The 25,855-nt window shown below is 43.6% G+C and overlaps 1 protein-coding gene across 1 annotated transcript; it reads right to left on the bottom strand.

The window, feature by feature from the left end:
- Positions 1-3,348: 3,348 nt before the first annotated feature.
- On the bottom strand, positions 3,349-12,521 carry LOC101621429 (chromosome unknown open reading frame, human C2orf40). Its single transcript, XM_004686192.2, has 4 exons — positions 12,396-12,521; positions 8,138-8,185; positions 7,099-7,259; positions 3,349-3,791 (listed from the first exon to the last, which is right to left on the bottom strand). The coding sequence occupies exons 1-4, from the start codon at positions 12,472-12,474 to the stop codon at positions 3,636-3,638; spliced, it is 444 nt and encodes a 147-aa protein (XP_004686249.1). The 5' UTR covers positions 12,475-12,521; the 3' UTR covers positions 3,349-3,635.
- Between the last annotated feature and the right edge of the window lie 13,334 nt (positions 12,522-25,855).

Genomic DNA, 25,855 nt, shown 5'->3' with positions numbered 1-25,855 from the left:
GGTTTGTAAAACCCTGGAGAATTATTGTGATCTGTAAAGGCAAAGTGTTTTTTGATTTAAAAAGGAACCCACAGAGTGAGGTGATAGGTTTGGGAAGCACTTGCCCAAGGACCTTCCACCAAGCTTGAACAAGCTCCCACTTGACCTGGCCTGAAATTCCCACCACTGGCCACAGTGAAAGCCTGGTCAGGGGGCAGCCAGCAGCCAGGGCCATGGCCGAGTAGAGAAAACATTGGTTTGCTCTTTGTGCGATGAACAAGCTCAGGAAAATAGATTGGTACATAAGGTCTACTTTGGAGGGAAGTGGACCTTACCTTGGTGAATTTTTTTTTATTATTATTAAAAAAGTTTTACCTTGGGAGAATTTATGGATGAACTGACATAGATGGTATTTGTCCTGGGGAGGAATAATATGTGGGAATGCCCCCCGATCTGATTTCTAATTCCTGTTCTGTTCTTAACTCACTGTGTATCCCAGAGGTGTCTGTCATTAAACCCCATTTTCCTCTCATGTCAAAATGAAACAGTGACCCATTTTCCCCTTCCTGAGTGTGGTCAGGCCTCACTCAGCATATATTAAAGAGCACTAACTGGCAGTTACTAACGCCATACCCAAAGCATGCAGAGAGATGAGAGGCCAAACGACAGAGAAGATAGACCAGATAGACCCTCCGAGAGGAGACAAGTGTGTTACATTAATATCAAAGGTGTATTCAGGCCAGAAGTCTTCTAGAGATAAGGAAATTCACGGCTTAATAAATAGTTCCATTCAATAGGAAGATATGATTCTAAATTTGTATATACCACATGAATTTTCATATGGCCGCCTTTGAAGCAGATTGACAGGTGTAAGGAAAAGCTGTCAAACCCATCAACATAGATTTTGTTATACTTAACCAGTAACTGGAATATCAAACAGGCCACCTTCTAAAAGATCAGTATGGAGATAGAAAGTGTGAATTGAACAGTGTGATCGTTGAGCTGGTAGACTTGGTCGCACCTGAGGTTTGGGAAAAGTGAGGAGCACCTGTCGGGTTGCCCCGCTTGGACATGAAGCTGACCTGAGTGCACTGCAGAGGATTAGGGCCTGGCTGCACTTTTTTTTTTTTTTTTTTAACCACAAAGCAATTGAGTTGTTTTTTTTTTTTTTTTTTTTTTTTTTTAAAGCAAGGCCAGTAAGATAATTAGAAAAATCCATACCCTTGAAAATTTAATAACACTCATAGGTCAGCTCATGGGTCAAAGGAGAAATTATAATTGAAATTAGAAGTCCTGATTATCTAACTTTTCACATCAAACTAATGGGGTACAATACCCAGCAGGAAAAAGTATTAAGGACTTTTCCTTTAAAGAAAAAAAAATAAGGCTAAGCTCTGTTATAAATGATTCACAGAAGTAGATGGAAGGGAACTGAAAAACATGTTTGAGGACAAAAGATTCATTATTTTAAAAGGCACAAATGAATAGAAAAGAAAATAATCCCAATTCATTTTATGACACCAGCATAACCTTCACACCCAATGTGATCAGAACAGGGCCAGAAAGAAAACTATGAGCCGGTCTTCATGGACATGGGTGCAAAAATGCTGAGCCAGTATTACTTGGCCAGATGTAACAATAAGTATCATGATCAAGTTAGATTTGTTCCAGAAATGCAATGGATTCAAATTAGAATTTTATTAATAGAATTCATTGTAATAAACTGAGAAGGAAAAGTTATCTCAATAGATAAAATACAATTTGATGTTCATACAATATTAAAAAAATTCTTGGCATATTTTTAAAAATAGAAATTTTCTTAACTTGATGAAAGGAATCTACAAAAAAATTCCAGCAAATACAGAAGCATGACTAGCACTCCTTTTTAAACAGGGAAGCAACGATGCCTTTTCCATCACTCCTCTCTCCATCCTCTCTAACTTTGCATTGGGGATTGACCTGGCCCAAAAGTCAACAAGAAACAAAAGGTTTAAAGTTGGAATGTAAAACAGTGTAGCTGTTATGGAAAACATGTATAGCGGTTGCTTAAAAAAAATAAACAGTAGCAGTTTGCATAAAAAATTAAACAATTCCTTTCTAACCTAGCAGTTATACCTGTGGGTATATACCTAAAATAACCAAAACAGAGACTCAAAGATGGTCACACACCCATATTCATAGCATTATGCACACTCGCTAAAAAGTCTGAAGCAACCCAAATGCCTTGGCAGATGAATGGATAAATATAATGTGGCATGAACATGCAATAGAATGTTTTTTAGCCTTAAAAAGGAAGGAAAACTGGCACATGCCACAGTATACATACATGAACCTTGCAGACATTTTTGTAAGAGAAATAGATATGAAAGAAAGTTAGTGTGTGAGCTCACTTACCTGAGATACCTGGAATAGTTCATAAATACAGCAGGACGCTGGGTGCCAGACAGGGAGAAGAGATGGGGCATTGTCTTTTTTTCACCCCTAACAGTTAACATTTTGGGGAGATGAAAAAAGGTCTGGAGGTGGGTGGTAATAGTTGTATATCCATGTGACAGTACCTAATGCCATTGAACTGCACACATAAAAATGGTAAATTCTTTGCTCTGTTTATTTCACCACACATTTTTAAAAAGAGGCTAGGGTTCCAAAGGAAGAAGCAAAAGTGTTTATGTGCAGATGCTATGATTGTCCATAAACACTTTCCTACTAAGTCCAACTTGTTAATTTATTATTAGTACCTTTGGTTGTTAGTGGAAGTGGGTCTCAGACTACATGCAAAATGATCATTATTCTGAGAAAGAAAACCAGCTTCCATTAGACTGTCAGAGGGCCTGTGGCCCCTCCCCACCTTTCTCCCCTCTGCGCTGCTGGTGTGAATGGGCACCCTCCTGCCAGCCATGGTGTGGGTCCTCACACCGCCTCCCTTCCCTCCCCTCCCTGCCCCACTTTTCTCTTTCATTCACTTAGTGTTTAAATGTGATTCAGTGTCTATCCTGTGGTCGTTCTTGAATCATTGGAAATGTTTCAAATTTTTAGCAAAGTGAGGCTTTCAAATCAACCAAACTTCAGATTTTTTTTCTATTAATTTCTGTTTCCTGGATAATAACACTAAATAGGTCAGCCACAGCTCAGGGCCTGGAACCCCAAAAAGCTCTCAAAGACTTGTAGAATAATTAGAAACCTACACATCACATTCTGTAACCTCTAATAATTTGCAATAAATTTTCTTGCTGGTTTTATAGCTCGCATGGTAACGTGGATAAGTAGTCAAACAGAAGACCCAGCGCCTGCCTGGGGTAGCAGTGAGGATTCACCAGGGTAACTGTTGGGATGTGAATAGAGAGTTGTCTCTCAGATGATATTTGAGCTTCAAAAACTTTCAGGGGATGAAAACTCATCAACTTTATTTTCATCCAAATAAATTCCGAGACTTCTTTTTAACAAAATGCTTTATTGCTATTTTTAGCTGAAATATGTGTTGTTAGGGACTTGGCATGAAATATCAAAGGCATTTATATTTGTTTTGCTGCTTTTCTCCTGGTCACAGGAAGTGGGTAGAAAAGATCAGCTGAGACAAAGCATGACAGGAATTGAAGAGCGCGTGACATTTGAGGAGGATCACTGCGGGGTCCCGGAGCCACGCTGTCATGCTGTGGTTAGTAGTCGTCGTAGTTGACGCTGGCTCCATGCCTGAAGCTGTGCGGGCTCCGGGGACCGACGGCCTCTTCATCATAGTGACGCTGGTAGTAATCGTAGTAGTCATGTCCATTCCGACCTCTGTTTAGCCAGTAGTTGACGTCATCTTCAAATTTCTGGAGGAAAAGAGAACGACAGCGACCACTTCTCACCTTTGGCTTTTCTCTGGTGTTTTTTTCTTCAGTGATTAACCACCCTTCCTCAGAACAATTCCTTGTCAAGCTGTTCCTGTACTCAGGTCAACACAACTTGCTACAGAATGCTGGCCAGAACTACTCTCCAAGGAAATATATAACCACGCCTTTCAAAGTTGCGTCATAGGAGCCGGGTTTAAACATTTTCCTTTTTCAGTAAGTAAAATGAACATTTACCAAACACAGTGACAACATGGCCTGACCCACCCTACACATCTCATGGTGGTGGGCACTCACTGCCCTAGCTTCCTATCCCTGTGGCTCTAGGGCACACAGCTGATGCTTAATAAATGTCTGAATTAACTCACCCCCTGCACCAGCATCTTACAGCCTTGGGCAGAGTTTTCCTGTGGTGTTGGTGCAAGCATGCACACATCACTTTTTCATTCTACAAACACTTATCCAGGGGCACTAAGTTCCAGGTCCTGAGTTGGGCACTGGAGGGATGCCCAAACAAGCCAGCTGAATTCCCTTCTTCGAGAAGTCTGCAGTTTGCTGCGAGGCAAGATCCAGCTCTCCTGGCTGCCTTTGACTATGCAGGCACCTCTCATTTCCTTTTTCCTTTTCCTTTTCTTTATAAACCTTACCTCTTAAAAGATGAAGGAAAAAAAGCTGCAGCCTAACTTTTGGGAGAGACATGAAAAACAAGGCAGTTGCTGTAGAATAAGGAAGGAAGACTGAAGGTGAAGAAGTGGTGCATGATGGTCAGGTTTATAGTGAGTTTTTGTTATTAATTGTGCAGTCCTTACCCATGGGACACGTTGTGGGAAAGGCACCTTTAGGTGATCTTGTTGCATGAAATCAGAGTGTAATCACACAAGCCAAGGTGGTGCAGCTCGCTACACACCAGGTATCTAAGACCACCACCCTATATACAGCCATCGTGTTCACATGTACTAACTTTCATTGTGGTGAAGGTGCAAGAGGACTTGCAAGGATACATAACATGAGGGCAAAGAGGCAGAGAGAGAGCAAGAGGGCCTGGGGCAGTTGGAGCCTCCCTAAAAGTTTGGGCTTTGTGGGCCTCCCTGGTGGAACAAGGGGTTAAGTCTCTATAGCCACTGCAGCAGTTGGATTCCCCAGTCAGGAAGCTAATCCACATGGTGCAGCAGACCTCCTGTCTCACCTGCTGCTCCCCTCAGCAGTGTATTTCAGTGGATCTGCCTGTTCTGCTCCCCACACTGACTGGTGAACCCTCTCACCCCCATACCTCTGGCCTGTACCCCCTTCTTGTATGCATAAACAATTTTTTTTTTCAAGTTTGGACTTCAGGGACAATTTTCCTCCAACTCTGGTTAGTGAACCCGCTCATCTGAGGCACTAGGAATGTTACACATGCAAATTCACTGGCATCACCCCATGCCTCTTAGATCAAATTTTACGGTGGCTGAGTCTCAGAATCTATCTTATTGTAATTAGAATACTGGTATCTGAGCACGCCATGAAGCTGGGAGCCCCTTGTATCTGCTCAGCCGGGGGTCTTGCTCATTTCTTGAGCCCTTCTCAGTTCTCTGCCTTGGAAGGAGTACTTAGTTTTCTCATATTACTGCATTTTTTCCTACCGTGAGACAATTTTGTTCCTTGTATTCTCATTTTAAAATCTTGTTTGAGGTTTTGACTTAAAATGTATTTGTTCAGCAATTTTTAAGTGTTTTACAAATAGAAATTATGCAGGCATTTTTAAAACCTACATCTTATGGGGCAGTTTAAAGAAAAGGGGGAGAATGCCATTGCCAGTGACAACCACCACTGATATTTGGGTATTATCCTCCTACTGTTTTCCATGCAGATATAATTATCTTATTTGATGCTTACCTGTATCCTGGTTTTGTCACCAGAGATGATTTTAACCATTTCCCCTGATAAACGCTTCATACCCACCTTCATGAACTATTGTATAAATGCTGGTAGTTAAGATTTGCATATCATTGAAGCACTATCATCTATCAAATATTTCACTTATCAAATAAATATACTTTTAAAATAAGTTGTCAATGAGTATACCAGATGCTAAAGTTTTGAGAAAAATGGTGCTCTCTTCCATGATTTAACTGAGCATGTAAATGACAATACCATAAGACCCTGAAATGTGGTTCTGTCTTTTGCCCTAGGAATTCCGCTGGTCAGATTGTAAAACTAAGCAAAGCACAATCTTTGTACAAGGATACAAATAACAGGACTGTTACTTGATTTGTGAATGTTAAGTTAATTCATATAAACACTTAGAATCGTGGCTGGCACAGAATTTGGCTATAACCATTCAGCTATTTGCACATAAAAAGATTATATTTGAGATAATCAGGGAACAACCCATATGTCCAATGGTTAGGAATGGAAAGGAAATCATGAAAAAGCTACAAATGATTTCATTTTCATGCAGCCTCTAGAAATGCTTAATTAGTTTTCTCACCAAATGCAGCATTTTATATATACCTCTGTTAGCAATATGAATCATGGGTCCACTGAAAACACTTGCTGCTACCCCAGCTGCAGATGCCACCCTTCATCTGGTTACTGGCTGGGCAGCAGACTGGATGTCCATGCCAGGGTTCAGAGAGCGAGGCTGCTCCTAGGCCAGGTTCTTGTAGCCCCACTACTTGCTCTGCAGACCTGTGTCTGCGGGTGGAATCTAACCGCTTTCCTGTGCTGATGTCACAGCCATCCCTGCTCCAAGCGGGGACTGTGTGATTACAAGTATTCCTTTCCCTTAATTTACTACCGATGCTCACTCATGCTTCCTGAATATGTGATGGAACTCTCCCTGCAAATGCATGGACACATTTTCCCAAAGCATCTGCAAAGACCCGTCTTTCTTTAAAAGTCACTTTTCATCTCTATTATCCTCATAGGTTTTTTCATCAGTCTTGCAGTTAGTGACATTTCTTGTGGAAAAGTTGAAAATGTTTTGGGGTGGTTGTAAGATACTTAAAAGACACCCAAGCAAAACATCCATTAAGTTTAATAAGTTCTAGGAAAATTAGATTCTTGATGAATTTAATTCCCGTTCATTTGGGACACGTTTTGGGAGACATTCCTATTTGGGCCTAATGTGATGGAAATTTCCAGCTGATGCCCATCTGTTAATGGTAAGGTAAAGCAATGAGAGCACGTGGCATAGAATGGAGATTCGTTCTCTAGGAGAGAGTAATGAAGCCTTATTTTCTGTGCCCTATTTCCCCATTTCTTGCCTCTGTCCCCTCCACACTACCCCACTGGACAGAACACTCACCGCCTCGTCGAAGCCCATGTACAGGAACTGCTGGTACCACTGCTGCACCTCTGGCCGGCTCCGGTCCCACAGCTGCCGCTTCTGCCGCTTCAGGCCGCTTAAGAATTCTTTGGCTTTGTTCTCATCAACAGCCACTTTTGCCATTTTAGTCGGAGCAGGTGCTGAAATGATTAATCCCCCACCCCGCAAAAGACAAAGAATGATTTATTTTCTCATTGGCGTAAATCGCTGGGCTATCTCCCACCTGCCAGTCCCATCATGCATGAGATGGTAGTACTCTCAACTTCATTTCTACATGAACTGTGGTCATCAATCTCCCATGCTCCTTGACAGGAAGCACTCCTGTTTGGGTGCAGCCAGATAAAAGGGCACAAGCTCACCTTCAACTCTGAAGGCACCGGGTAGAAGCAAAGCCGTTCATTTTCTGCAGCCATCCCCTCTGCCCAACCCAGGCCCATGAGGGGCTGCATTGGGGTACAGCCAGATGCCCGGGGCCACACAGCTGTGCGACCATTGCATATGGGATCAAGAGAGGGCTGTGCTTGCTTGGGAGATGGGGAAGGAAAGGAATTGGAGTGATGAGCCCTGGGAAGGGGGGGCACAATAATATTTATGCAATAAAAAAGTGCACCTCATACCCACAAAATGACCCTTTACATCTGCTAACCTTTTTTGTTTTTAAATATAGTTTTTTTTTTTTTACATTATTTTGTGCCTTTTCCATCACGGATGTAATCCCCGTGGGCTTCCCATCACCAAATCACCCCTGTGCCATCACCATAGTCCAGTGCATCCCCCCAACCCCCCTGTTTTTGATCCCATTCTCCACTGTAAAATGTCTCTGGCTGGCTTATAGTTGTTCATTATTCCCCCCACCTCCCACCCCTCACCCCCGGTCTTTTATGCTCCTGCTATGACATCTGCTAACCTTTGAAGGTGTGAACACCTTTGATTTTCCAAATACAAGACTCCAGAGAACACATTCAACCTCCTACTCCATTTCAAGAATGCAACGCCGACCCACCCCATGTCCGCTCACCTTCCCGTTTTTGAAGCATCAGTCTGAGTTTATTTCCACTTATGCCATCTAAAAGAACAAAAGTAGAAATCAGTTTTAGGGTTGTGCTATACTCTGACTTCTCAAATACAAAAATAAAAGTCGGTAAAGTTCACTGCCTTCCTGTATTATGACTCAGCACCTGGGTGGTGATGGGTATTGAACCCCAGCTGCAGCGGACATGCAACAAAAGCAGTTCAGGGTGCTCAGTGGCTAAGGTCAGTGACGGAGTCATGACTGACCAAGGCCGCCAATGTTCAGGCTATGTCCTAGGCAAAGTGACATTGTTCCCTCGGCCCCCATGGCTTGCTTGAGGGTGACCATCTGCCCTGCTGACTTGGTGTAGGGGATTAAATAGCATCTCCTCAGTTTCATATCTACCTGGAATCCCTGCGAACTTATTTGGAAGTGGGGTCTTTGCAGATATAGTTAGTAAAGGATATTGAGATGGCAGCATACTGGATTCAGGGCAGGATGTCAGTGCAGAAACTGGTTTCTTAGTTTCTTAGGAAACTAGTCAGAGCCAGACAGACAGGAGTTGTGTGGACACAAGCCAAAGAAGATGCCTTAACTCTTAAAAATTCAGTCCAAAAAAAAAATTTCAGTCCAGATGTGTGGCTAAAAATCTTCCTATTAACCCAATCATTTCTTATTTTACAAAAGTTTATTTTTAACCCAATCATTTTAATAGGAAATAACATAGCTTGGTCTATTCGAACAACCCCTTCATTTGGTGAATGGATTTGAGGATCTAGAGGAATCTCTGATTCTTACCTGTTCCATAAAATCATAGGGTTTGTCTCCTAAGGGGGATGGGAATAAAAGCCTGGCTCCCCAATAATAAGCAGGGCATCTTCAACCATAAGGGGCTGGCACCTGGCCCCAGGATGGAGACAAGGCTACCTACTTTTAGTGTCCGTTCATGGGCACCCCAGGACCTGCATTTGCATATCTGCAAGGCCAACATTTTCTGAGAGTAGGGGTCATAGCTTTGTCAGTTTTTCAAGGGTCTCTGGGACGTGGATAAAAACCCCTGCTTAAATCCCCCATTGTGGCTGGGGATAGAGAGGGAAGAGAAAACACGTGTAATCAAAGGCCATAACTGGTGACCCAGAGCTAAGTTTTATCTGCAGATGTGTTTTATTAGTGTGCCCAGTACTTACTAAATTTGAATTCAAAGGTCTCGGCTCAAGCCTGTCAGCATACCCCATGACTATAAATAACCACTTCACCCTGAGCTGCCCATGGGCATCTGAATGGAGAGCTACCCAAGTGCCTTCAGGGTAGATGTGCCAGGCCAAGGGGCCTGTTTGCAAAGGCTCTCCAGGGACCACTGAAGGGCGGGGGGACAGGGCAGAGGCGGTGTCACCCTCATATCTCCCCTGGGAAGCTCGGGTATCTGCCGGACAGTGACTAAGTGCAGCAAACAGCAGCTGATGGAGAATGCAGCACTGTCTGTGTTCCTGTCAGTCTTTGGTGATGTGATTGTTTAAAAAGCAATTGCAGTTGGAAGCTGCACGAATAAAAGGACAGCAGCTTGCAGAAAGAAGACAATTGTCCTGTCTCTGTCCTGTCACTGCTCCCATCAGACCAGCCTCTAGTATTTGGTTCAGTCACAGCATCTCACTTTCAGAAGGTCACAGAAAACCTGGAGTTGTGATCAGAGCAGAATCCAGGAAGGACAAGGGCCCAAATGTGTAATATGAGAAAAAAATGAGAATTTAGATGTTTAACCTGAAGAAATGAAATTTCTAGGCAGAGCCTCCCTGGTGGCGCAAGTGGTTAAATATCAGCACTATGAAGCTGTCAGCAGCCACTTTTGATCCCCAGCCAGGGAGCTGACCTATAAGGTGCAGCAGACCTCTCATCTCCCCCACTGCTCCACTCAGCAGTGTACTTCAGTGGCTCTGCCTGTTCGGTTCCCCACTCTGTCGCTGGTGAAGCCTCACACTCCCCACATCTGTGGGCCATACCCAGTTCTTCTGCATAAAAGGAAATAAAAGAAACTCTTAGCATAGAACTACAGCTGTCAGGGGGCACTAGCCCATAGACTCGGGTATGAATAAGGTCCCCCCACACACACCCAGACAGGGAGTAGGTCTCATGCAGGGGCTGCCCAGTAAGCATTGCTGGAGGCCTCTGAGTATAAGGAAGCAGAGAGGAGCACAGGGCCCGGCCACTGTCAAGGGGTTTATTTAATTAAGTGGGGTGGGACTACTTCTCTTCCATCCTTAAGAGTAAATGAAGTAAACCTAAAAAACATTTGCTAACGCTGACAAATACTCCTTGGCACTAATATTAGCAAATCATTAATATCTTAACATTTGTCAATCTCCAACAACTTGCAGGGTCACATATACAGATTTAAGTATCATCCCTCCATCTGTTTGCCTTCTGTAAAAGCACTTAACAATTAATGAATAAAACGTGGCCAGATGTTGAAATAGACAGTGGGTTTAGGCATTTGTGATGTGGCTTCAATTTCTGGCAGCAAACGTGTGTCACTACTGCTCCAGAAAGGAAGCCTCCCCACCTCTCAGCTATGTAACCGAAAGGCCTGCGTGAATTATTAATGTCACCATGATCCAATTACTAGACACTGAACTGCAAATATTAATACATATAATTGAACACTATGCTAAATTTGTTTGAAAAGCAGAATAAAGCTCAAATGAATAGCAGTGTTTTTTTTTTTTTTTTTTCCTGTTGCATGGATTATTTTTACCCTCCACATCACCAGTTATTCTTTCTAGGCTGCCACAGGGGCCATCCTAATTTTATTAGGTCTAGTTACATGGCATTAGATCTCTCAGCAGATCCAGAATGACAGGTGCCCCTTTGAAGATGTTACCTGTTAATAAACTGATCACGGCTAGGCAGTGATGAGTTTCTGTATTAAGTATTTTTGGATGTCACACAGAGTCACCTTTGAGACTCATAGATCTACAGATTTTCATTTTCTGTCATAAGATCTTTCACATTCCGGCTCACTGGTATTTTAACAGATGCCTTTTACTACATTCTTGGCATGAATGAAGAAAAAAAACATGTCATGAAAAGGAATGGCTTCTAGTCAGTGCTCACTCCCGTTAGTTACATGTGCTTTTTAAAATAGTGGGAATAAAGGGGAGAGGCAGATGACCCAGGTAATGGGGTAATAGTGCTCAGCCTCCCCTGTGATGGTGACTTGGAATAACAGCAATGCTCACCGCACAGGCCCCCATGTTCCAGCAATTCCAGGGCTCTGTGTTCTTCCCTCACCCCAACAGGCGGCAGCTTCTCCAGGCCTCATTAGGATAAGTGACTTACAGAGGTGAGCGATTAAGACCATTTTCCTTTTCCATTACATGGTGGCTGGCTGCTTATTTGGAGAAAATCACCCGCCCCTGGGAGGTCTCTTAAGCTTTCCCGCCCCAGACCCTTAGCCATAGATGTGGGGTTTCAGGACCTGCCTCCCAGAGTTCTAAGTCTGTTCTCCTGGAACCAAGAAGGACCAGACATGCTGACACGGCATAGTCCAGATAAAAATACTATTCAGATTGCTCGTCTGAAGTTGGGGTGCATCGACTCCCAGGGTTCAGGGTCTGCACACCCAGCAAACGACCTCATTTTGGGTGTATTTGGATGTGTACTTTTTACAGAGATTGAACCATAATTTTTCAACCCACTTGCAGAATGGGTACGGAAGAGAGGCGTAAGCATTTCTCCCTGAAGCTGTTACCCCTATATAACTGGACACCACACTAAGTTCATTTGAAGGAAAAAGCAAACGGATCATTGTGGGGTTTTCCCCCCTCTACTATGGATTATTTTTATCCTAATATCACCATTTTCCCTATGTGGAATGTGAGATCTGGCAGTTTTGCCCACCTGACTTGACCCAGCTGTGACGGGTTGGAAGGGAATCAGGTGATGATGCCCTTTGCCTTCTCTCAGCCCAGAGGGCACCACCAGCTTAATGCCCCTGTTACCCCCTTGTCCCTTATGTTAAGCCCCAAACACTTCTTGAGCCTCCTTGGGTCCCTCGGCCCTTATCCTTTCCAGGGTTATCAGAGGTAAAACTGTGCCTTTGCCCTTGATCTTGTCACTGCTTGCCCAGGCGCATCACTTTCCCCTCATCCCAGTGAAAAAAACCCAAAAGTTGCCTACTATCTCCTGCCCTCGCCTGGGCTGGTGGGTCTGTACGCCTGCACCCAGCCGCGGATCTCTTTCCCTTGAGCTTTGCTGCGCCCGTACTTACCTGGGCCCATGCACAGCAGCAAAAGCAGCGTCAGCACGCCCAGGGCCAGGACGGCGGGCCGCGCGGAGGAGGCAGGCATTGCTGCACCGTGGGCAGGCAGAGAAGCGCTAGGCTAGAGCTGAGCTGCAGCAGCGAGCTGAGCGCTCAAGAGAGTGGGGCGCGGGCGGGTCCTCTTTTCATCCCTGTCTGGGCTGAACCCGCGGGGCTGGCGCGCAGCCGAGGGGCTGCACGCCAAGAGGCTGCCTCAGGTGCCCAAAGTCTGGCGCTCACACGCCTCGACGGGACCTCAGTTCCCCGGCTTCAAGGCCAGGCCGCCCAGGATCCCTGAGCCGGGCACAGCCTAACTCGCGAGGGCAGCCCAGATCGGGCAGCCCAGATTGGGGCAGAAGGCATCCAAAAGGGAAACCTCCTTTGGCCAGAGGAAGAGAGGGGATTTGGCTGCCCTGTCCCAGCTCCGGTCTCGCCCTCTCTCCCTTCCTCACCCGCGCGCTCGCCCCAACCTGGCTCCCTGACTGCCCCGCTGTCTCCTCTTTGGCACCAACACTTGCCTTCCTCCCCCACCTTGCTCCTTCCAGCACAGGGCCGCTCTGCCTTGGCTTATAAAGTGGTCTCTGGTATTTCCTCCATTCCCCACATTGTACTTAGTGATGCCGCTGGCAATGCTGTGTTTAGTGATACGTTAAAAGATTTCACAGTCTGGGTTCAGAAATGCAGTCCTGGAAAACATCTCCCTCCAAGCTACTCCTATACAGCAAAGTCTTTCAGAAAGCAGGAGCAGGTAATTCTGTTGGGCTTTGTAGAACAAATGCATCCTGGTGCTCTTGTAATCCAGGTACATTTCATGAAACTAATGAGAGGCTGGAGAGTTAAAACTGCTCTCAGTACTAGCCTCTTCCAATCCAGAGGATGAATAAAAACGTGCGCGGTGGTGTGGAGAACTAACTGACCTTGAGCAGCTGCTCTAGTTAATGTGTGGGCGTGGTCTACAAAAGGAGCTCCAGGTGAAGCTACCTTCAGGGACGTTTCTATCCTGACGAGCTCTGAGCTCCCTGCTTACCTCTTTTCCTCATCTGACTTGTCACTGTTTGATGCCTCCCAGTGCTAAGTGCTAACCACCTTCTCACCATATAATTCGCTCTCCATCAATGCAGTTGGACTGGGCAGATGGTGAACTAGAATGGAGCCAAGTGTGAGCTGGGTCTAAGGAAGCAATGACTTGGACAGCACAATGTGCCAGATTCCATCCTGAAGAAGACAGGCTGCACATCAAAGGACGGTAGGGAAATGTTTATAAACCCTTAGGGAAAAAGCAGTAGGGGTAGGATTTTAAAAAGCAACTAAAAATCCATTTGCTTTTGTCCAAGGACCAGATTATTATTAAGGAAGAAGATTAAAGCAAGTAGAAACCAGTGCTCTCTTTGGGTTGGTTCAGGATATACATTTTAGGTAATAATTGTGATGATGTTTTTATCTTCTAGAGACTGATGGAGGGAAGAATAGAAAGCCTAAGGAGGCACCAGGAGACTAGCGCAGAATCCAGAAGGAGGTGGGGGTAGAGGAGATTAACAGGAACATTAGCCCAGCTATGGAAATCAAGATCCTTAGGCACAAGACCTGCATGGGTATCAGACTGTTGTAGGGAGTGTCCCGAGCACAGACCTGAGGGTACACATAGGGAGATTGAGCCCACTGTGGAATCTCCTGGTCTCTTTCGGATTCTGCTGTCCAAAATCAGCAACAATCTAACCATTCATAAGGCGTGAGCCTCTCCCAGAGAAGACTATGTCAGTACTATCTCCACACCGACAGGGGGCAGCAGTCCTTCCCGCCTGTGCCTGTGCAGGTGCAACAGAACAGGCAGACTGACTGAAATACACTGCTGAGGGGAGAAGCAGGAGGGAGAGGAGAGGTCTGCTGCTTCCTTGTGGGTAAACTCCCTGATTGGGGGTTGAACTTGTGCTGCAGTGACTGTGGATAGCTTCAAAGAGCTGCTTTTTAACTCCTTGCACCATCAGGGAGACCCACTTAAGTAAAATTTTTCTTGAAATGTAATATATAATAACAACAGTCAGGAAGTCACTTTATCACTCCGGGACTCCTTGCCCCTTCCAGACACCCCCTCCCCCAAATATAACATCATAGTTTGGGGCAATTCTCTTTTAAAAACATTCTACTGGTATTTTATTTTCACTTCCTTAAAAAGAAAAACATATTCAGAAAATAAAAACAAGTTACCAATAGGTAAACAGTAAATCATACAGGGAAATACTGAAAGTGTGAAACCCAGGACTGTGTATTTAATCCAATAAGAAGACAAAATATCTGGCCATGGGATGGACTTCATATTAAGATTGCTAGTTTTTTAAGGTGAAAGTAGTTTCATGGTGTATTTCTAAAGTACTTATTTGTTAGAACTTTATACTGAAATATTCCTGGTTAAACTGATTTAAGGTATGAGATTTGCCTTAAAATACAGCAAAAGAAAAGACTAGCAAATAGCAATAATTCTACTTAATTAGAAAGCCATTGCTTTAAGGCCCAGCCCTGTGATGTGTACAATATTATTATCAGTTTATGTTGACAAATTTCCATAATAAAAGTTAAAAATATATTGAATCTTAGTGACACTTCATTACTGGAAAACATAAAGCATACACATGACCTTCAGAATCTCTAGTCTTTAAAGACACACTGGTTTTGGTTTTCCTTGTACTGACTATAGGTAGCCCAGTGTCTCCAACATTCAATGCCTGAATATGATCTCTGCTCTATCATAGCTCCATAGCTTTGCCTACAACATCCCCACTCTGGGGTGGCACTGACGCTTTTCCTTGCTAGTGGAAACCCTGCTGTTTCAGTTGACTATCTCTGTGGGCCTCTGCTCCTGGGCCTGAGTGGGTTAGCTGAGCCAGCTGAGGTGTTCTACTGGAGTGCTTACATGTAGACTCTCCAACATGAGGCTCTCACAGCACAGGGAGGCTCAGAGCTACCAGAGAGAGTATTCCATGATCAGCTAATCCAAAAGACAAGAGGAGACCGACAATCTTAGGGTCATGGTTTGGAAACAGACATGAATGGATACTACAGTATTCTGCTGGTCACAGAGCCCACCAGCATTCCAGGGATGGAGGTTCCGTTTCTAAATAGGAGCATGTCAAAAATCTGTGATGACTTTGCCAAAGCCCAACTTTGAAGTCCAAGCTCTTCCAAGATACTTCTCCTCTGTACCTTTTTTGGGCCAAGCACACATTCTCCTTTGAAATTCTGCAACCTGTCCCTTCCCCCTAAATGTTTTCTCATTCTCTCTTGCCTTTGTTTGTATACCTTATTCCTCTGTCTCCATGGATTTTAAGCTCAATTTGCTTTTTTTTTATTACTCCACAGAAATAAACATTCAATAAACAATTGATGAATGAACCAATGTTGCTATCCAAAAGTAAATCTGTGATTACAAAGGTCTTATAGAATGTGACCGATTTCTCTGTCTGTTTTTTATTTCAAGTTTGATATTATAAAAGCATATGTTACATATAACAGAAGCTCAGAGCAACAGCCCAGTAATAATAAGAGCATTGCATAGCGAGAACCCTGCTAGATGCTGGCTAGAACAGGCAAAGCTGTTCTCCTACACACTAGCACTGGCAAGCACAGGGTTAATTTTCAGTGGGGTCACCCAAAATTCCCTTCCTGTTTATTAAGCAAATTTCCATATTGGAATTTTAATAACTTTTGCCATTACAAATAACAAACTGAAGTGAAGTCAGAAAAATTGGAAAGTTTCCTTTCAGTCTAAAAAAAAACAGAAACACAAAGTCTTTATTCTATGCAGCACTGGCTCCCTGAGAGGCTGAGCAGGGCACCCAAAAAGGTGCCTGGAACCCAGGACTTCATGGGAAGACATCACCCCTCAGTGAAGGTGGAATTTAATCCAATGGGGGGGGGCCTAGAGACAGCCAAAATGTCTTGAAGAAATAGTCTTTGTATCCTTTAGGGGCCTCAGTGAAAAGAGATGATACTGCTAAGGCAGAATAACATGCTGAATGAGGCCATTTCCAGTTTCTTCATACCTTGAATTTGCAACATGTTAACGGAAAAAGAGCCTGACAGGTGAGGAGACAGCAAAGCCAAAGTCCAGAAAGATAGCATGGCTACCCATGCTAGAAAATCCGATTCACTTTCACCAGATTCCTTTGTTATTGGGTCACAGGGAATTCTTCATATAAAATCCAACCAACAGGCACTCGCCCGCTTCGACATGACATCTGGGTTTTATGACAGGAGCTCGCAGCCCCAGGGTTTACGGCTACCTGCCTTAGGGTGCCACGTGCAAAGCCAGAGGCCTGTGGTGTGAGTTGAGCCCATTAACCCCTGTTCTTTAGTTGTTAGCAGTGTTTATAAAGGCAAACCTGGTCTCTTGGCCATTGTCCACCGCACACACTACGTCCTGTATGTCACGGACTCCCCATCTTCCACATTCCCCTCCTCCGAGCTTGCCACAGCCCCTGCCCACCTTTTGCCTTCCTTTGTTTTTCTACTCCCTCTCCTGCAACTTCCCCTTCATTCACATCAGCCCTAATAATATTAGCAATATTGATGTGAATTCATAAAGGATAAGTATAAGGAAAATAGCTTCATTTCGCTCTTCGTGGGTTGTGTTGCTTTAGAGAGAGGAAAAAATAGTAGCATTACCTGTAGAACTATGGCTATGGGGACATCACTCTCAGAGTGGGATGAGCTGGGGGAGGCCACAGCCCTGGTCAGCTGTTGGCTTTGTGGTGGCACCCCTCCTTTATTCAAAGCTAAGTGACCGAGGAAGCCAAGACAGTTTGCCCTAATTCCCAATACCGTTTCATGTACATGGAATGACCATAAGTAAGTGCTTATTCCTTATCAATATGGCGGTCTGCCACTCATACTTGTCTTGAGGCCCTGAGTCTCACTGTGCCAGGTGACCTCCCACATGGTCACCTTCAGGTCCTCGCCACACTTACTCTGTTCATGGGAAATTCTTCCCCTTAACCTAGACTGACCGTGGGACTGCTGGGACTAATGGTTTGCGTCAGCAAACCACAGACTACAAATCAAGTCTGGGGTGCAGCCTGTTTCTGCAAATAAAGCTTTACTGGAACACAGCCAGTGAAGTACAGGGAAATATGTGTTGTCTATGACAGTTTTCACACAAAGATGGTAGTTTGGCAGTTGTGGAAGAGACAAGGCTTTCAAGATTCAAGCCTTTACTAGTTGATCCATTATACAACAATTGTGTCAATCCATATAAACAACACAGTAGAGGTGGTGCTCAGTGACCTGCCAACCTAGTCTTCAGAGAGCCAGGCAGCTTCCCTTTAGGAGAAAGGAAGTCAGCTGTCATGGAGGGAATCCATTTGTCCTGCCAGAAACATCCATGTGAATAAGAGGCACAGTAAGTGTTTCTGTCTCAGCCAAGTGCCTGGCTGAAGGAAGCCCCTGACTGAGTTGTTACAGGACAACCCAATGTGAATTGGGTTGACTATCTGTGAGTCCTCATCCATGCACTTAAGATTCAACTGCACTGCAGACACACAGAAAAAGATCAATAATGGGTTTATTTACAAGGAAAAAAGAAAAGGAACAACCCATGGAAAGAAGAGAAATACAAGTTAACGAATGCGTCCTACCAGTTCCACTGACCTGGAACTCCAATAGTACACTGAAAGCAGATCAACAGCCAAGTGACCAGCCATGAGGCCAAGGGAGGGAGGGAGAGAGAGAGAGAGCCTCAGCCCAACATGGCCACCTTTAGAGCCAGAAATCTCAAAATGGCTGCTTAGTTCTGCCCTTGGGTCCTAGCAGTGCTCCCTTTGGTGTTGCTAGGATTTGTAGTTTTGGTGCCAGGAGTGGGGGTGGAGTCCACAAAACCTGAATCTGTGGAGTTCATCTAAGACATCCTTTTCCCCTAATAAGTCCAGGGAGACCAGAAGCAGAATATCCAGCTGAGTCACCAGGCTCAGAAATTGTGAGTGGTCACCACTGCATTTGGACAACCTGTTCTGCAGGAGACAGTGCCCAAACAGCACCTTTTCCTCGTCTGCATGTTGCCAGAGAGCTCAGGAGCGTCTCCACTCAGAGGCCCTGAGTGAAACCCTGAGGTATGGTCCTGAGAAGCAGACATACCAAAGATGAGCAGGGAAGAGAGACCAGAGGAATTTGGAGAAGACCCATGGAGAAGAGGCAGTAAAATACACATGGAGAGAGAGAGGCAGGAGGGGAAAGGTTTAGCTGTATGAACCAAGGACTGGAGGGCAGTGTGGAGGGCATAGAGCCAGACAGGGGGCCAGAGCAGGCAAAGTCTCTGTGAAGATGAGCAAAGTGTAGAAATCTGTGCCTCAGTGCTGATTAAGGAATTTAAAATACATGAATCTATACAACACATGTGGCAGGCACTTGTAGTTTCTATGACATGGCAAATTTTGGCATGAATAACATTTTGCCTTTTTAGCAATCTTATTCATTTTAACATTAGTTTTGATGCTAATATGCAGTTTAATATAATGCCATGAGTATGTCAAAGCAGAGGAAATACAAAAAATTCCCTGAGCCAGACAGCAAGTCAAACACAAACACATCCCAGCCTCCAGCTGATGCCTGGTCTGCTGGGTGCACTTATGATCTGGACTGAACACAGTCTTGCCACCATCAGCCCCCTCAGGAGGCACCATCATGTATTTGCTGTCTGAGGCCCGTCGGCCGTTGGCACAGTGGTGCTTTGTTCAGCCCATCTTTATTTAGTGTTGAGTAACTTATTCACATCTCTACAATAGACAGGCAGTCCATGGAGTTCGTTATGATTTTCTGCTCTCAATATTGGTAGAACAGGTCCTCCCTGGTGGTGCAGGTGTTAAAGTCTCAGCGCTTATCAAGCTATTGCCAGCCACTGAGGCATGATTTCAATTCCTGGCCAGGGAGCTGACCTGCATGGCACAGCAGACCTCTCCTGTCTCACCCGCTGCTCCCCTCAGCAGTGTATTTCAGTGGATCTACCTGCTCTGCTCCCCAATCTGTCTCCAATGAATCTTCTGATTCCTTATATCTCTGGCCTACACCCAAGTTCTTACATGCCTAAGTAAAATAAAATCTTAAAAAATATATTGGTAGAACAGTTTCAAATCAAATTTAATTTAATAAGCATTCCTACAGTGTCTGTGTCAAGGCAGTACCTTAACACATCTTAGGGAACCCAAGCTGACATGTCCCCCAATCTCAAAAACTTTAATTATGCATTTTACTGTGTCTTTGCTGGAGTCTGGTGAGACATCAGTTACTCAAGACCACAAGTTGCTGTTTCTTTCCATGATTGGAAAGATAGAACACTGCTCACTATTCTAATTTTAAGCTAATCAAGTGATGACTATCATGATATTGGATAAAAAACCATAGACCAAGCATAACTGGACTGCTGCCCCAGACTAGGCCAAATGCCTATTTTCCCATGTGTGTAAAGCACTGTCTTGTCTGCTCAGCACTTACTAGCTCATATTCCCCTTTCTATCTGCTTGCACCAACAACTCCCTTCCCTCGTCCAAACATATACACCCTCCCTTTAGTTGACCAGCTCTCCAGGGCTCACATGGTCAACCCAGGATTGGACAGTTGATGTAAGTCCCTTCTAGAGGACACTTGTGGCTGCATCATTGTGTGGAACAGACTGAGCTGGACCCCCAGAAACTGTAGCTGTGTCAGCCACCATGTGGAAGCAGCAATCCATGGGGAAGGAGAGGGCACAGTTCCAGAGGAGGGGCCCAGACAAGAGATGGGCTGCCCAGACTCCTTGCTGAACAGTCTCGGCCACGTCCATGACCTTCCTCAGCCTCTGAAAGAGCCAGTGCTCTTCCCAATAAATCTATGTCCTCCCTTAAATTAAATAGACTTCAGCATTTTAAAGACCAAAAGTGGACTGAAACATCAGAATTTCCAGAGATGGACTGGTTGTGATTCAACACCTAGCATGAAACAGCATAAAAATACTAGAGGCCAGTCCACAGTGCCTTCTCTGTTATAGTTCACATTTCTGAACTTGGGCCAAAACCACTTTGCATTTCCTGTTTTCCACCCCCAGAGGCTGGCATCTGGGAGGGCTCAGATACTTTGAATAGCACACAGCTAGCAATGCTGGAATCTGATTGGGAAAATGAAGAGAATCCATTTCTATTACTAAGACGCAAGAAGGCTCCTTGTTGAATGTCTGAGGGCTGCATATAGCTTGATGCACTCTACACACAACAGGGGTGTCTTTCACCAGTTCTCCTCCCACTCTTCACCTACAACCAGACCTGTGCAGTTAAGCTCAAGATCAGACTTGAGTATAATTAGCTGTCTGTCTCCTCTAAGAGCCCACATATGAGCAGCTCATGATGAATACAACAAGCATTTCAGTTTCTTACGTTAGTTGCCTTTTGTATGGAGCAAGTTATATTTTGCACAACATGAAAAAGGACTATATACATTCCAATACTGTCCAAGAAAAAAAATCCAGAGGCTTTTATTTGCTCTTGTAGCTCCAAGCAGATTTTTAAAAAGGAATATACATAAATATTCCACCAATAACCAATATGTACAATGTGGTTGAAAGTAAACTTAAAAACCTGTATGCCTATCTTTATTATAGCACTATTTACAACAGGCAATATAAGGAAACAAACTAAATGCCCCAAAACAGATGAATGGATCAAAAAGATGTGGTAAATATACACAATAGAATACTATTCAGCAAGCAAAGAAGAAGAACTCATGCCATGTGTGGCCATATAGATGGAGCTGGAAGGGATTATGGGACACAAAATAAGGCAGAAGGAAAAAGATAAATATTAGATGGTTTCTCTTACATATGTAGTATAAAGAAAGCAAACCAAGGGTGAGGAAAGATCCAAAATTTTCACGCTGACCAGACGTTTGCAAGATATAGCAGGGGCGGGGGAAGGAAAAGGGTCAAAACAGGGGAGGGAAGGAGCCTCCCTGGTGGTGCAACAGGTCAAGCTGCAGCACTATGAAGCTATCCACAGCTACGGCAGCACGAGTTCAATCCCCAGCCAGGGAGCTGACCCACATGGCACAGCAGACCTGTCCTGTCTTCCGCTGCTCTCTTTAGCAGTGTATTTCAGTAGATCTGTCTGTTCTGCTTCCCATTTTGTCACTCGTGAATCCTCTGACCCCCCTCCCCATACCTCTGTCCTGTACCCCAGCTCCTGTATGCATAAATAAATACACTTAAAAAAAACAGAGGAGGGAAGAGCAGAAGGGATGGTGGAGATGGTTCACATGTGCTGTGTTGGCGGAGAATTATAGGACTACTTGAGAGGAGAAATCAGATCCAAGAGTCTACAATGATGTAAATAAATAAATAAATTTAAGAAGTAAAAAAAAAACAAAACAGGAAAACACATGGAAGAATCTAATGTACATATTACTAAGTGGAAAAATTCAATCTGAGAAAGCCATGTACTATATGACGCCAACATTATGTCATTCGGGATAAGGCAAAATTACAGAAACAGTAAGAAGATCAGAGGTTGTTGGGAAAAGGGGGAGAGGGAAGAGGGAAACAAAGCATTGAGCACTTTAAAAATAATAATAGTTTATTTTTACATCATGTTGTGCATTTTTCCATCTCAGATGTAATCTCTGTGAACTTCCCATCACCAGATCATCCGTGTGCCATCACCATAGTCCAGTGCACTGCCCTCCCCCCGTTTTTGATCCCATTCCCCACTCCACCCCGTAAAATGTCTCTGGTGTTTTTCTTTCTGGCTTATTTCACTAAGCATGATCCCTTCCCACTCCATCCATGTTGCTGCAAAAGGCATGCGTTTATCTTTTTAAATGGCTGAGTAATATTCCATTGTGTATATATATCACATCTTTTTAATCCAGTCATCTACTTTTGGGCATTTGGGTTGATTCCATGTCTTTTCTATTGCGAACAAAGCAGCACTAAACATGGGGGTGAACACTTTTTTTTTTTAAGATTTATTTATTTATGCCTACAGAACTAGGGTACAGGCCAGAGGTGCAGGGCTGGTGAGAGGATTCACCAGAGACAGAGTGGGGAGCAGAACAGGCAGACTGATGAAGTACACTGCCGAGGAGATCAGTGTGTCAGGAGAGGTCTGCCTCGCCATGTGGATCACCTCTGGGGCAGGGATTGAACTCATGCAGAAGTGGCTTTAGCTTCTTAGTGCTGTGCTTTAACCCGCTGTGCCACCACGGAGGGTCCTCATTGAGCACTTTTAAGGCTGTGAAATCATAATGTATGATACCATAATACCAGAAACAAGTAGCTATACATTTGCTGATACTCACAGAGTGTATGACACAAAGCTGTACCTTAATGTGAGCTTTGGGCTTTGGTGATAATTACAAGTCAAATGTAGTTTCATTGGCTAAAACATGTTTGTAGTGGGGGAGTTTGTACTTGAATGTGGGTGGGGGTACATGGGGTATATTTTTACTTTTTGCTCAAATTTTCTGTGAAACAAAAATTGCTCTAAAAAATAACCTGTTAAAAAAAACCTGAGAATTGAACTAAAATAAAATATGGCCTCAATTTACTTGCTAGAGTAATGATGTCAGATGGATGCTATATCCCTTTGATCAGATTCACAGAATCCCACAGAAGTGGTGGGGTTAATATCACTTACTGTGAGGTCTTCCCATGTCAAACCCATGTTTTCTACTGTTGCATAAAGAATTGTGCTCTCAAATTCTTCTATTCTATCTTTAAAATAGTTTTGAATGCAAAGTGAATTACATTAAACATTTTCAATATCTTCCTGAAGCCTAGGAGGAAACTGTACAAGGGGAGGAAAGTGTAGTTGAAGAGAGATTAATAAATTATGACTTGGCATACATGACTACCCACAGCAGTCATAGATCATATTCTAATTTCTGTGAAGTTCCAGAAGGCTTTCCTCCCTCAGGCAAACCACTGTCTTCTGAAAGGTCAGATGGCCATTGCTCTCTGCCATCCTGGCATAAGGAAAATGTCAGGATGATTCCATCACCGAGGTAAATCTTCAGGGGGACCTTGCAGGGAGAACACCACACAGTTCAAAGGAGCTGCTTTGTGTCTCTCAAACTGTGCCAAGGCTTTTTTAATTTTTTGGTAATTTGCATGGAACTCTAGCTAGAATTATATATATATATATATATATATATATAGATATATATAGATATAGATATATATAGATATATATAGATATATATTTTAAAGATTTATTTATTTATGCATACAGAACTGGGGTACAGGCCAGAGGTGCAGGGGCGGCCAGAGGCTTCACCAGAGACAGAGTGGGGAGCAGAACAGGCAGATGGAAGAAGTACACTGCTGAGGGGAGCAGCGGGCGGGTCAGGAGAGGTCTGCCACGCCATGTGGTCTCCTCCGGGGCAGGCGGGAATCAAACTCATGAGGAAGTGGCTTTTTAGCTTCTCAGTGCTGTGCTTTAACCCGCTGCGCCACCAGGGAGGGCCTATATATATATTTTAAGACTAATTTCACAACAGTGATGCAAAAGTTTGGTTGAGGGTTTCTGAAAAATAGCAAGAATCAAGACAGAGGGCAAATTGCAGAAAGCAATTAAATCTTGCTCCAGTGTTAGCAACCCCCAAATGATAAACGTGAATAAGAGACTTCCAGTCTGCAGTGTTAAACTCTTGTTACAATCTTGTTTATGATGTCTGTCATGACTATTGTTGCCATAATTCCCTTTCATCAGCTCATTTCCATCTCACACAAATTTTTTACAGCAAGGTTTGTCCTGCATACCCTCTATGTGTGCTGTTCCTTTTTGAGCTTGAATGACTACCTGCTGGTTATACATATCCATACTTCTAAAAATGCTCAGTATTCATGAATTCATCCTTTATCTCTGGATCCAAAAGCAGACTTTTTTTTTTAAAATCAGCCTTTGGATTAGGTTCAGACATTTGGCCTTAATATATGAGTATCTATGACTGCAATAGTTACACAATCACAAGTTATTTTTATATATTTATGCTTACAAGAGCTGGGGTGTAGGCCAGAAGTGTGGGAGCAGGGGTGTGTGAAGGGATTCAGCAGAACAGAGTGGCGAGTAGAACAGGAGAACTGACTGAAATCACTGCTGAGGGGAGCATCGAGCTAGACAGGAGAGGTCTGCTGCACTGTATGTGAGGCTCCCTGGCCAGGAATTGAACTTGTGTTGCAGTGGCTGCTGATAGCTTCATAGTGCTGAGACTTAACCTCTTCCACCACCAGGGAGGCTCCAGAATCACAAGAGCTTTTTGGTGTGTAAGGTGACCACTGCAGTGTGTCAAGAATGGGAACTTTTCAGTCCACTATTGGAAAAGGAATAAAGGTACTCATTCAGAGTAAAGATGAGAACTGAAGGTGTGAATATCAAGAGCCTCCAGCTGTCTTTAAATGGCTTCCTCTGAGAGTTCCTATGTCCCATGTCTGCTCTCAATGGATGGGGGTAGTCCCTCTTCCCTGGAAGAGCAGTGCTTTCCTCTGCTTTACTAAATTGATATCGTTCTTTAACTGCTATCATTTTCACACGAAAACTAATTCCCTGACTGTGGTTGATAGGAGGCATTCATAGCTGTATCATTTCAGCATAAAGGGGGCGTGGAGTTATAAATGCCCTAGGAAGATACAGAGATTTCACAAACAATGTAAATTCATAATTTATTACATTATTATAAATATATAGTATTTGTATTAAATTAATATTAGTACTCTATAAAATTAATATTAATGTCTATTATGGCACATTTTATTATATTTACCATTTTAGTATATTCATTATTGTAGAAACTCTTACCTATTGTAGGGTCAGGTTTATAAAAATATCTAAGACATGAAAGACACACCCTTAACTGGGCATGTTATTTGAAGAAATAACAGCTGAGAACTACCCAAACTGGAAAAGGAAACAACATCTGGATACAAGAAACTTGAAGATTCCCAAAGACAATAAACCCAAGCAGACTTACACCAAGGCACATTATCATTAAAATGGCAAAAAAAGAGAGAGAGAAAGAGAGAGTATCCTAAAAACAGCTAGAGAAAAGCAAAGAGTCACCTATAAACACACACAAGATTATCAGTTCATTTCTCAGCAGAAATCTCACAGACTAGAAGGGGAATGGCATGAAATATTCAAAGTGCTGAAAGAAAAGTCCTCCAATGAAGAATTCCCTCCTCAGCTAGAATAATACTGAATTGAAAGAGCAATAAAGAGATTACCAACAAACAATAACTGAACTATTCATCTCATGTAAACCACTTGCAATAAATATTAAAGGGTATAAAATGAAATGAAACCTCACTCAAAAGCAACAAGTCCTTAAACACAAAATATGGAGGTGGTGAAGGAGGGCGAAGGGAGTAAAATGGGGAATGGTGGAAGGAGCTCAAGATTAACTCAGTTTCAAGGTTGTAATTACAG

Source organism: Condylura cristata, unplaced genomic scaffold (assembly GCF_000260355.1).
Source record: "Condylura cristata isolate star-nosed mole 26May11 unplaced genomic scaffold, ConCri1.0 scaffold00020, whole genome shotgun sequence".
Taxonomy (NCBI): domain Eukaryota; kingdom Metazoa; phylum Chordata; class Mammalia; order Eulipotyphla; family Talpidae; genus Condylura; species Condylura cristata.
This window is presented reverse-complemented; position numbering and strand designations above follow the sequence as displayed.